This window comes from Gambusia affinis, linkage group LG03 (genome assembly GCF_019740435.1).
Source record: "Gambusia affinis linkage group LG03, SWU_Gaff_1.0, whole genome shotgun sequence".
Taxonomy (NCBI): domain Eukaryota; kingdom Metazoa; phylum Chordata; class Actinopteri; order Cyprinodontiformes; family Poeciliidae; genus Gambusia; species Gambusia affinis.
The window spans coordinates 7,908,526-7,922,362 of NC_057870.1; the positions used below are offsets into that span (position 1 = coordinate 7,908,526).

General features: G+C 40.7%; 1 protein-coding gene across 6 annotated transcripts in view; it reads left to right on the forward strand.

The window, feature by feature from the left end:
* cabin1 (calcineurin binding protein 1) overlaps positions 1-13,837 on the forward strand; it is a 61,021-nt gene that overhangs the window by 34,632 nt on the left and 12,552 nt on the right. For all 6 annotated transcript variants that reach the window (XM_044112669.1, XM_044112668.1, XM_044112667.1 and 3 more), the window contains 3 exons: positions 880-1,268; positions 2,735-2,848; positions 13,588-13,751. In XM_044112669.1, coding sequence (XP_043968604.1) covers positions 880-1,268; positions 2,735-2,848; positions 13,588-13,751 — 667 coding nt within the window. The remainder of the gene's footprint in view (positions 1-879; positions 1,269-2,734; positions 2,849-13,587; positions 13,752-13,837) is intronic.

Sequence of the window (13,837 nt, forward strand, 5' to 3'; positions counted from 1 at the left end):
AGGGACAGCAGGCAACCCTGTAACCAAAGAGCCAAGACTAGTAGTGTCCCGATAAAACCTTTTCACTTCCAATACACTGATATTGCAGCTTGGAGTATTGACCTATACCTTTATTGACCCGATTAGCGGGAATCATACTTATTCTTATTGCTTATTTTGTAGTGTGGAATGTTAGAAAACGGTTGATCATGTTATCTTACTCCCACAGAGAACAATAGTGAACAACAACCAGCATGAGATCAACTGACCCATTTATTATTAACCAAAGGGTCTGTGTGTGGGATACAAGCGCTGCTGGATAGAAATGCTGTCGCGTACTAAATTCTTTAGCCGAGTGCTTCCATTGGAGATTTTAGTTCCAGCCTGATATCTGGTATAATCAGATACTCGTTTTTTTGGGGGGTTTTTTTTGTCTGATATTGAACCAATTTCTGATTAGATCAGATATCTGTATCGGATATCAGACATCCCTTACCTAAGACTGGAACACATGTGTTAAAAGAGGTTTTATGACAAAGTATTAACAAGATGAAACAAGGCAAATAAAAATTTGAACGGGCTTAATTATGAAACGGTTAAATTGCATAATTAAGCTTAAATATTTGAAGCTGAAGTACCTCCTCAGAAATGTCTCCAGTGAATCGAAGCCTAATTAATGTATGAATATTGATGTTCAGTAGTTCACTTGGCAGAATGGCGATGCAAAAGAAAACATCAGCAAGCCCGTCAATCTCCTGTTGGTTGCAGGACATTTTTGTAAATTATCTTTTCCCTGCCCATACAGTAGACAACTCAAGCCAATTTGGGGAAAAAAACAAAAAAAAGCTTTCAAATGCATATGAAATTTAATATATGTCTTTATTTTACTTCTGTCTTTAGGTTTACATAGAGACCAAACCAGCATCCAGACAGAAGAGAAAGTTATTCAGGAGAAAATTGTCGGCATGGTGGTGGAAATCCCAGAGGGACCGGTCCCTAAGCTCCCTGCAGACCCCTGTCCTCTCATCACCGTGGCCACGCCGCCGAAGTCAGCAGCCCCCCAGCAGGGCGCCGGCCAGACCCCGGCCAGCGAGGGCAAGAAGAAGCCCGAGCCCCCTGCTGAGGTGATCGAAGTGCCCAAAGCTCTGCCAGCAGAACGAGTCGAGCAGAGACGAACGCTGGTGGAGATGTGTGTCCGCGTTCTGGTTCTCTGCCTCAGCCGCTTCCCTCAGCACTACAAGTCTCTCTACCGCCTGGCCTACTTCTACACCAACAGCAAGACTCATCAGGTCGGTTTACTGTCACACTGTCACTCTGCTGCATCACTGCCACTACTAAGGGTAAATATTTGGGGACAAACATGCTAAGATGTGTTGCGAATTTATCGTTACACTGAGCAGGACTGGTCATTTTATTTATTTCTTTATTTTATTGGCCCTGCGAGCACTGCAGTGATGCACCGACGTTGTTGGCTGTAAGCCTCTGTGGGCAGAGGTGTGGGTGGTTGCGCAGTCCTCCATCAGCCAATTTGGCATAGGAAGACTGCATTGAGCTTTACTGTGATAGCAACCTTCTGTCAGCACCGTGTTCAGTATATTGCAGCTCCAGCAAGTAGCAATAAATCAATTAATCGAGATAAATTAAAACGATGGCTCGATAATTTCAATTTGTGTGTTTCTCTCGTGTCTCTCTCACGCAGACAGGATGACAAAAGGTGTCAGTCTGGCGGACTGGTTTCAACTAGCCCTCTCTTTTTGAAGGACAGTTGTGTTTATAGATACTTCTGTAACCATTTTATTTGCTTATGTTGCTTGTTTTGTTTATTTGGATATTTAAAATGTCCTCCAGTTCCAACGTGAAATGTTTGCTAGAAATTACAGTTTATTGATCTTTGAGAAGGTGAACTTGCATTATTATGCCATGACATTACTTGAAAAGCATCATCATTAATCACAATAACTTACCATCCAGTGAAATGTAGTGTGACAGGCGTCGCTCCGGCTCATAAGAACAAGGTTGAGCATGTTTCACAGTCGGCTCGCTTGACCTTTCTGCTTCTGTGGCCTCTGGTATTGCTCTTCAATAATTACAATTATCCTCATTTTTTGCTGCAAAAAGAAGTTTGATAAATTTGTGTTTTCCAAGCTGAAAGGGAAAGGTTTGTAGCTTATGTAATTCGTTGTAACACTTCCTTTTGGTTTTTCTTTTTTACAGTCAGTGGAGTTGTCAGCAGTTTGGATGAAAGCGAATGTTCCCTGGCAGGGACTCGATGACAGTCATTTGATGTGTGGCTGTTTACACAGGTTGCCTTAGACGCCCTCACAGCGCCGACACGTCCAGCGTTAAAAGCCTCTTTGCCATTTGCGCTCTCAGAAACTCTTCTGCTTGCATTGACTGGCCGTCTTTAATCCTCATGCGGAAAAACGGCGGCGAGGGGAGTCTTTGGATTTCTGTGCCGTAGCGTTCGGGGGGTGTGGGGAAAGATAGCACCAAGTGGCTTTGGGTCGCTATCTTTTCAACCACGTCTTTTGTATCCACACTGATTTGTGAGTCACAGTGCTGCGAAGAGGTCTGCGTTTTCCTGATTGCAAATGAGCAGTCCTCTCCTCTTCTCATTTAGATTTATTGGGTATTCATTTTTTGTGTTTGTGTCTTTTGGTGTGTGTGTGTGCGTGTCGGTGTGAGTGTGTGTTTATTCAAAGTATACATGCAAATAGATGTCTCTTTTTTTTCTTTCATTTATTTTCCATCACAGAACCTACAGTGGGCCAGAGATGTGTTGCTAGGAAGCAGTGTCCCATGGCAACAGCTGAAGCACATGCCAGCACAAGGACTTTTCTGTGAAAGAAACAAGACAAACCTGTTCAACGTAAGTCTCGTGTATGGCTTATTGGAAGTCGTTTCAGGTCACTACACTTTGTTTTTACGTTTGAACAATTCAACACTTCAAGAGTTGAAAATTCTAATTTCCAAGTATGAAAAGCTGATATTAAAGCTGGAGTAGGGAGTTCTGAAAAAACATGGACTTAGCCTGAAAATTTGAACAAACAAACCTCTTCTCCCTCCACAGCGAAGCCTGGCGGGAACGCCATAAATTAATTTTCCTTTAAAGTTGTTTCTCCTCCGTTAGCACAGCTGTAGCACAACAACAAACTTGAACAGCACTGCTTGCTGTACAGGAGAGAGGTGTGAACATTGCGTTCAAGAGCGTGATTGACGGTGCTAAGACATTTCTCTTGGCTCTGATTAGTTATTTCTAAACAATGAAGGTGTATTTCTGCAAATGGCAGTAGGACAACTGGGAGCATTCAGAGGAACTTCATTTTTATAACAACATTCGGTTGTTATAAAAAGCTGTATATGTAAAACATGCCTTAAAAGAAATTTGACTGCATAATTTAACGCCTTGAAATTGGGCCTCTGTCTCTTTAAGAACCTTCTGCTCCTTCTGACACTTCCCCTTCAGCACGTCAGCATTACATCGCCTCTCTTTCAAGTCTTAATTATGGTTCTTACCAGCGTTGCATTGAGAAGTAGCTCGTATAATGAGCCCAGCGGATGTGCAGTTCCACCAGGTCTTTTTCTAATTGCTGCTGGCTAGTCTGAAGGAGCTGAGTGGGGGAGGACTGCTCTGTAATTCTGAAGCTCGATTAGCAGAGCTTGGCAACAGCTGACGATGTCATCTTGGACATTTTATTGTGACATATTGTCTCCGCTCTATAAATTTGTTGTTGGCATGCCATGGCTTTTATATAAGATCAACAGTCTTTAGTCAGAGGCTTCTTTTTCAGATTTGCTGCATAACTGACTGCCTCTGGAGAGCCTTCCTGCCCACGTCATCATCCACGACGCCTCTCTGATACGAGTTGTGACATTTAATTTCCCTTTCAAATAAATAAATGTTGAGTTTAATTGAATGATGGAAAATGTGTTGCTTGAAAGTCTGCAGAACTGTAATATACCTTCAAACCGGCACCTGACCTCTTCTTTTTCTTGTTAGAGTTGAATTCAGCCATGCGACCTGTTAGAGTTGTATTTTCCCCTCACATATGATCCCCTGAAGTAATCCCCTCCCTCCCCAAGGATTAGTGGAAACAGACACTTCTTTATTTGCTGTAACACAATAGGAGATTGTTGAAATATCTGCCTCTCAGAATAACAAAACCAATGTCGAGTCACTAGAGCTGCAGTTTAAATTATTCAATCATTGTTCTGCATGTCAGTTTATGTACGTTTTTCACTTGACATGGAGACTTGACATGCATTTTTCATCTGTTCCCTGTGTTAACCGTCAGAGCCTAAAGACCTCATTCAGTCACTCTCTTCGGTGGCGAACATTCGGTTTGACGTAGTTGAATCTTTGGGCTGTTGAGTGAAATGCTGATTTCGTGGAAAGCTCCCGGTAACAGACTGTGGATTTGATGTGGGCCGGGTCTGAGCTGGAGAAGAACTCTGCCATGCTCTGGCTCCCACTGGGTTCTCACGGAGCCCCTTCTGGATGCAAACCTGCCACCGTGGCTCACCAACTGTTTGAGCTTTACCGTCCTCTTTGAACCAAACCCGCTGTCCCAGCCATATTAACATTTAACTGGGATCCAACACACACATTTTCCTTTGTTCTAATATCTAGTAGATATTACAGAATTAGAGTTTCTGTAAAATTTATTTCCTGTTGTTTCTACACATGGAAACAGGACTAAAACTAATCAAAGTAAATTATAATGGCAAATACCTATTGAAAATAATATTTCTGTTGACAAATAAAATTAACTAATGATTTTACTGGTCAGATCAATCAATTAGATGGGACTACAATAACTGTAGTAGTGTGAGGTGGCACTAGAAGTTTTAAGTTGCAGGAAATGAAGTCTACTGGAAGTGACAACTAAAGTAAAAGTAAAAATACATTTTAAAAGTTAGAAGATTGACTGAAATTAAATCGAAGTGTGTGGACGAAAACCCAAATCAGATTTTTTTTCTTATTCTTGCTTTCCTTTTTTTTAATGCAACTTATGTCCAACTATTTTAGGGCATTTTGAACAGTCTAATTCTGATCTCTTCACCCAAAGAAAAAAAAAATCTGATTTGCGCCGCTTCCTTATGTAGTAGTAAGTTGGACATGTATTGGATAGTCTGCAAAGCGCCTGCAGTCTGATCAGTCATGTTGCGTTTTATGTCGTTGATGTGAGACATGCATCATAATTCTGTGCCAGACGCAACAAGTTAAGACGTAAACAAAGGCTGACGATTTTAACTATAAACTTCTGAAAAAATTCTGTCAGCAAAGTGCATCACGTCACCTCACAATCCCACCGCCTCCAAACTTACTTCTCTACAGGAGTTTCAGTCAATTCTCCAACAAAGGACTTTGCTATTATTTGTATTTCTTTATTAGCTTCTTTCTTTTTATGATCTTGAGACAATACTGTCGGCTCCCGTTGCCAAATAACTTTAAAATCGATCCATAGATGGCTCCGTCCATTATTACTCCGGTAAACAGTGCGCTTCTATGCGACATCTACATTCTTCTTCTACGCATTTGGGTCGCCTTGTGGTCATAATCCATTCACATGGATCTGATTGCGGTCAGATCATTCAGTAGCATGAACGACTACCCAAAAAAGAAAAGAAACACCCGTTCGGAAATAAGAAATCCAAACTAGACGACCAATAAAAGGTGATTCTACAAAGTGTCGAATCACTTTTTGTATTCGTATTTCTTTAAAAAAAATAAAAATAGGAAAACCATAATATAGATCATTTTGATGAGCAGGATCTTGTCGGAGCTCCTCACAAGAGGATGAAAGCTGCGTCTTGTGGGATACCATCACTCATTGTGTCATCAAACTCAAAATACTGTGGCTGAAAAAATGCAAAAGACTCTCTTTGATGTGGTTTGTTTGTCCCCTTTGGGCTACGGTACTGACATGGTGTTACAGTGAGAAGGAAGCCTCAATCCACCAACAGGTCACTTTTGAACATCAGAAACTCTTGAACGGTAACAAAAACAATCTATTTCTTATTTCCACTGTATTTACTCTGCCTACAGATTACTCTAAAAATTCCTCACTGTAGCTTTACTTCTACATGCCCAAATGTAGGTTACGGTGCCCCACATTGGCCTCATGGTTTGGCTGAGTTACACATACTGGGGCCTCCATGAAATAACCTACATACTGCTGTAATAAAATGAGCCAAACGTGGCTGTGTTGCACTATTTATAAGGAATTTCTAGAACTAGCCCAGGTTTATCTAGCCAATAAACATGTGGGTGATTTATGCTTGACCAAAAAATAATGTAATGCTGCCTCATATAAATGTGTGGTAATGTCAATATTGTGATATCTGGAGCCTTTGGTTTCTGTTTCTGTACATTTACACGAGCAGGTTTTTTTGTTTTGTTTTTTGTGTGCCTTTCACCCTTAACAGATGTTTGTTTCTTTGGAGTTGAATTGTGCAGAGTAAATGACCCATAAAATGTGCAACAGGTTTTGAAATAATATTACTTTCTTTTATTTTCTTAACAAAAGAAAATGGGGAATTTTGACATGATTGTATAGAGGGTTTCTATAACCTTAAAAGTCTTAAATTCATCATTCAGAAATTAAGACCTGTAAATGTCTTAAATTCTTTTTTCTTCTTCTTTCAGGTAATCAATTAGGTATTCAATTTTGTTGTGGCAGAAATATTTAGCCTCATATGTTTTTTTTTGTTCGTTTACTTTTTGGCGAGACTTTCTGTCAGGCAAAAGTTATCTTGACATTTTGATTACATTCTGTGACTTGAGCCGATTGAGGTTACCGCTAACAAGCTGCTAATATACCCTTGCTAGCTAGCTGTTTTTGCTTCTGTTCTGAGTAATTAGAAATTTTCCACTGCCTTCAGCCACAAACAAACCCCAAAAATTTCTGCTTTTGCCAATCTTGATTGTAATACAGCAAAATCTCCAAACCATCCTTTGTACTTTATTTTTTTCTGTCTTAAATTTCATTCAAGGTGGCATTACAAAGGTCTTTAAAAGTCTTAGATTTGACTTGCTAAAACCTGCAGTTACTCTGTTCACTTGTAGTGCTGAGTTTACTTGCAGAGATTAAAAAAAAAGCATCAAAGATATTATTTTTAGTATATAATCCTGAGACTCTGTTTGCATTATAGTTATTCCCAGAAAGGGATGAGCCTTACTGAACATGATGCGTGACTCTGAAGCCGTTTACGACTATATTGGAGTCGTCCGTGTTCTTTCACTTTTACCTCGTGCTTCCTTTCCACACACTTGCATCTTGCAGCTTACATATTCTTCCTCCCACCGGTGTTCATGCTGAGAAAATGGATGTCTGTCTTCTTCTCTTTTTTTATCAGAATGAGCCTTCTTAGACAATTTACCTGCATCTACCAAGCCCCCCCCCCCCCCGAGTCTTGTTACATTTGCTGAACCCACTCCTCAGGAGGGGGAACAGTTACTCTTGCATTACTCGCTGCGGTTTGACGTGTGACTCAAACATTTGTGTGTGTTCAGCTGTGCAATGTTCTGTAGGAGGAGCCTTACTAAGGAGAACATTGTTTTGGTTTGATTTTTTTTTTTTTTTTTCTATGAGGAAGAGTAATGGTTCAGTGAGTCTGTGTTGTGGAAGTTGACATTTGGATTTGCATGTTAGAGGGTTTTTCCTGGCTGCCGGCATGCATTCCTTTGCCGCCGTTTTACTCCGTTTAGCTGGTGGAGACTTGTTCTTTCACTGACACAACAGGAAGCAGGAAAAACAAGGTGTGTTTACCCCGCATGTGGGTGTGCGTGTGTTTGTGTGTGTTTGCTGGCCAGCTGGAGAGGCACGAACACAGTTAAGAGGAAAAGGTGAGGCCTGCTGTCCTGCGCAGCTACTGCCGCTAAATGGAGGATTTAATTTTCAGAACATTTTGATTGTGATGTTTGTTTTTTCCTCTTGTTGTACTGATTAAGCAGCTCAGAATATATTTTCCTTTTGGTCTGTTCGTGTTCTTTTCCTGTTGCTCAGTCTACAGGTTGATCACGCTCTCAACCCCACCCCTAGTTTGTTTTTTTCCCCTCCACTCCTCTCTGTTTCGTTCTTTTTCCTCATTACTCTCTCTTTCTGTCACTCCCCTGTTGGTGTGTGTGTGTGCATATGATGTGGGTGTACACTAATGGGAGGGCTTTTCTCCTCCGGGCTCCGATTGGCTGTCAAAGCCCACAGTGATTGGCCCTTCTGCTCTATATAGTGGGAGAGAAAGAAATGGAAGAGGAGGGGGAGGAGGAGGAGAGAACTCCAGCAAGCTGGGGTCAGGGTAGAGCGCAGCTAAAGTGCGTGGGCGTTTTTGTTTTGAGATGGCAGGGTTTGAAACCAGGAGAGGATCGAGTCAGCTCGTCTGTCAGCGGCATCCCGAGCTCATTGCCCCTGACTCCGCTGCTGCTTCTCGTCTTGCCAAGGCAGCTGCCATTCTCCTTTTTCTGTTTCTCTTCTGCCATGTGCAGCTGTGCTTCCCTCCTCCTCTTCTTCTCCTCCTCCTCAGCGGCTCCCGCCACCCCAGCACCCGAACGCAACCCTCCACTTGCTCTTAGAGCGTGAGCCTCTTGGGTTTTTTTTTTGTGGTTTTTTTCTCTCAGGGTGGAGGCGCTGCCAGGGCTGCTGGTGCTAGTAAGAAACTCTCCAAAAGAGTACTAGCACAAGCGCTGTGGAGTAGCTTCCTTTGGTGATGGTGAGTTGTTTTTTCTTGTGACTTGCACAATATAATTCCTGTTTCTAAGCATGTAGAGCTGCTGAAGAACAGGTTTGTTTGTGTTTTTTTTCTATCTGGAGGAACCAGGAATCTTGCTGTGCTTTAAAGTTGCAACTCTAAACAGCTTTTGTGAAATTCTCGTGACTGACTGAGCTGCAGTTGTTGGCTGCCGTGTAGGTGACTGTTCTGTACGTACTGAACAGTTTGTGCAACTTTCTCTCTGTTTGTCTTTGGGCTTCTCCTGTCATCAGCGGCGTGTTAAAACGCGATCAGAACAAGTAGATTGGGTCAGTTGGGTTTTGGACGTGGCTCCAGATGTTTGGTTATTAAAGTCTAACTTTTATGTTGTTCATCTTCAAGCAAAAAAAAAAAATATATATATATATATATATATATATACATATATATATATATATATATATATATATATATATATATATATATATATATATATATATGTAATGGTTGCATTTAGTTGAAATGTTTGTGATGAATTATTTGTGTCAGAGTTTTGCTGCCAGTTTTTCATTTCTCAGTTTTTGTAGAGGTTTGACCTGCTGATACAGATTGGAGTCAAAACAGTTTTCTTTATAAGAACATCTAAAAACAGTGTTGTTGTTGTTGTTGTTTTTGTCATTCCCTTTCTTCCACAAATAATCATTAATTTATTTATTCAAATTACATCACACCCCATGAGTGAGAAAGCATTTGCTTTAAAAACTATCTCTAGCATCTTAGCTGTTAGCACAGTTAGCGCTGACAGAGTGGCGTGCATTAGTAAAACATCAGCCTCTGTGGCTATTGACTAGAGAGTAGAGATGCGTGATATCAGAATGATGTTAATAAAATTGCCGTGGTTATACTAATTATAATTAATGGTCTTCAGCTGAACTTCATTGAACCACCCATTATATTATTGCTATGAAGTGTAAACTTGTGATAACTTCAGAGATACTGTAGTGCCAAAAATCTCTTTGGGTTTGTTTGCACACACTGTCATTGCAATAACAATTGAGATTTATTATCTTACGCAGCTCTAGTACGGGTGTAGATTCTTATCAGATTTCTAAATTCAACATGACTCTTGATCGAAAGACTAAAATTGAGCAATTGGCTGCATTGGCCTACTTGCTATCCACTTAGTCTTGCTCTCGATTAACATGGAATCAGCGTGTCTCGACATGTTGTGGAAAATACTTTTCTTTTTTTACTAGCTCCTTACATCTTACTGCCAGTGAAAGTGAAAAATGAGTTCATTCATCAGTAACAACTTCCACACCGAAGTGTGCAGCTCTTACAAATGGACAATTCCCTAATTGAAAATCGATTTGATGTTTTCTCGTTGGCTACCATCGCAGCACGTTCACGTTCAAGTGTTTGACTTTATGATCTTGAAATGATTCTGACAGTGTTTCCTCTTGTTCGCTTTGCGTCTTGATCCCAGTCTGATGGATTGGTGATGTGTTGTTATATCCGTGCCAGAGCTGTCACCGTTTTTCAAGCAGTCGAGATTTCCCCCCACCCCCCATCCCTGACTGAAAACAAGTGGAGGGAGGGGAAAAAAAAAAAAAAAAGAGATGCTTAAAATTATTGCAGTAAAAGTCTGACAAATCTGCTTTAGCTGGTGGGTTGCAGAATAATCTGGGTAAAGCCATGGCTCTGCTTTCCCTAAAGAGATTTGTTGTCATTGGATGGTTCTCTGATGAAGAGCAACTCTTCCGCATTAGACATGTCTTTTTAAGTGCACGCTCCCCAAGCCCCCCTCCCCCACCACCCACCGAGCTTGTTCCTCTCTTGTTAGAGGCTTTTCATAATCTGTACATTGAAAGGGTAAACCCTTCCTAAAGCTCTGCTTGATTCCATCATGCAACAATGACAAATCTTCTAATCAGACAGGCATTAGTCCCATATTCTCCTTAGGAGTGTTTATGGAGACATCTGTCAAATAAAGGAGCTCAGACCATATCATAACATGGCCTTTTAAGAAAGAGCAACAGTTTATCACTGAGAATTCACTTTAAATTTTTCAAAGCGCAAATGAAAAATTAAAGTTTAGTTACTTTTTTTTTTTTTTTCTTCTCTCTCAGATAACTTTCTGTGTTTTGTTGAGATAACCCAATCTGACGCTTTCTTGCTTCGCAGGCTGTGAGTCCGTCCCAAGGATTTGTCTTTGTTGTGTTCCTCTCCACTGGCTTTGAAAATGTCATCTGACAATCTGGAGTTGTCTGTTCGGGGCGCCCAGCTCCCTCTTGCCTCCAGCAGGAGTGGATGGCGCCATCTCATTTGTTTAGCTCCATCCTCATACTGTCATCTCTCTCTTTTTTTCATTTTTCTTTTTTTTTTTGGTTTCACACACATTTCTCTGAGTATGCGGCCCGAGCTTTTGGGACACGTGTTTTTTTTTCCCTGACTGTAGCTCGTTCCTCCGCCCAAGCACCATCTGCACTGGAGTCAGTAACTTCAGAGGACCTCGGCCCGCCTCGGGTTTACCTGCTGAGAGGACATGTGCTCTCTGCTAAAGGACGCTTCCATCAAAAAAAAAAAAAAAATCCCTCATCAGTTCTTGGCAGCTTGTCTGCTGGTTTCTTACAAGTGTTGGACAGAACCGGACACTAATGAGGCTACCGATCATGTGTAGCTAGAGATAAACTTTCCCCCAATTCCTCTCTTTCCACCTGGTGCAGGGACCAGATCGTCCACAGTGTCTCTCCGGAGGCCTTTCTGTCTCCTCATTAGGGCTCCTTTGAATGGCGTGAACTTCACTTCCACTAGTTCTCCCTCCTTTCAGCACTACTGTTTTTTTTTTTCCTGTCTTGTTGCTAATTGTTTCCACGTGTCAGAAACTCCATTTGTCTTTAAAGGCAAAGAGGGGACATGCAAAACCAGCCTCAGGTTAACAACTGTTTATTAAGTATTTACATAACTGGTTTATTTTATAATTAGCATTGGCTTGATACAACCATTAACACCCACATTCATGGTGAGAAGGAATGAGAATGTCCCAATCTGGGTATTTTGTCCCTGATATCAATCAAAGATGTTTAGCAGTGGGGAACACAAAGCAAGATACTAGACACTGCGTATTCAGTAAAACGTCACATTGCAAACTATCTGGTATTACATGGTCTACATTGTGATTCTTAAAGCTCTCATGACATTTTAGATAACTGTCACTCTTTGTTTTCTTGATAGTAGCAAAGTTTCTGTAGGTCAGCCTCAACTTTTCCTAATTTTAAAAACAGATGTTTTTTTCCTGGATCGCCAAAGACATTCCTTGCTTTAAGCAACATGTCATATCTGGTTTATTATATTTTAGATGCAGTTTGTTGAATGTGCTGCTTGCCAATAGTATAATTTAGCCAGTTTGATCGACTTGCACTGCCTATGATGCCCACAACACGTATTGATCGATAACCAAGACACTAAGATTCAAGAAAAGGGAGAGGACATTATGTTACACCCAACGTCGAAGAGCAAATGTGTTTCGATTGAAGGAGTTTTAGTTTGGGTATCACAATGTATCGTGAATCTATCATCATCGCATCAGTATGTGGAATATTTATATTGCAAAAGCCTGTTTGGAGTGCAGGTATTGTCGACTATATTCAAAGAGCTACGAACTTGTACTTTACATATTAGTCAAAGTCTGACGGCAGGCGCTCATGTCAAACAGAAATAGCTTTGGCCAACATGCTAATGATTAGAGAGAGAGAGAGAGAGAGGATCACGCTTGTTACTGTTATCATACTTAAAGCTATAGCTGCCGTCGCAAGATTGTCTAATATCATACAGTCTTCCATAAAGACAAGGATGTTTTCACCTATTGGCCCTTCGCAACTACGTCTTCTTCTACTTGCTCAAGTTGGGCTAATTTGTCTGTGAAAGTATCATACCTAGTTGGGGTTCATAGACGGCAGTATTTGCAAACGTTGGAAGTTGCTGGCTTAGAAACCAACTCATACCTTCTCCCTCCTAACGTGTTTGTTAATTAAATCTCAAATTTTGCCTGAATTTACTCCACATGATAAATACTGCTGTCATTAACAGCGATTCCCATTACACTGGAGCAGATTTGAGTGTACAAAACTTTAGACGTTTACCATTTTTTCTTTTTCATACGCAGTAGGCTACATGATGGTGGGGATCAGAGGTGTACCTGCTCCATAATGCAATATTTGATTGTATTCCAGACAATCAAATATTACTCAAAGTATATGAACATTAATCTTCCTACCTTGTAAAAAGTGTTTGATGCAAATTTGCAAATACACTAAGGATTATAGCACACTGTCACCACTTTTGCAGGGAAATAAACTAATTAAAAGTAATATTATTAGGAGTTAAATTTTACAGGAGTTGAGGTGCGCATTAGTTTTTTTTTTTTTTTTTGCTTTCAGAAGACCATAACGTTGCAGTAGTCTGGAATGCTATGCTAATATTAGCATGTATCCATTCTTTTTTTATATCACTTGTTGATAATTAGGCTTTTTAAACTGCTGGTAGGATTTAAGAAAAAGTGTTTTTTTTTTCTCCTTGCTTGGTAAACTTATTTCTTTGTTTTCTTACAAAACATCAGGTGGCAAAGTCATAAAATGTAGTGACTGCTGTTTCAATTGTCCTAAAGATGTTAGTATACCTGAACCATGTAATCAGAGCAAAGCATAAAGGCCAGGTCACATGACAGGTTTTGCCAATCCTCCTGATTATAAAAAAAAAAAATCCTTTTCCAGGGCATTGAGCCCGTACCTGGGATTGGATCAGGACATCCATAGTAAGAAATTTTAAGTGGAAATGTTTGCGGCAACAATGATGATGATGATGTAACAGTAAAACCTAACATCCTGCTTTGCATTGTGTCTCCCCTTTCTCCCTCCTCAGGGCATCTGGCGTATTCCGGTGGATGAGATTGATCGCCCAGGAAGTTTTGCGTCTCATATGAACCGCTCTGTCGTCCTCTTGTTGGAGGTGCTGTCTCAGCTCAAGGATCACAACACACTGCTGAAAGTCTCTTTCATGCTACACAAAAACCCCGACCAGGGAAAGTAAGGACACCTCTTGTGCGATTACACCAGTTTTATGCGATGTTTAGTTTTTTGGCTTCACGACATCTCTTCCCGTTTTCCCACGA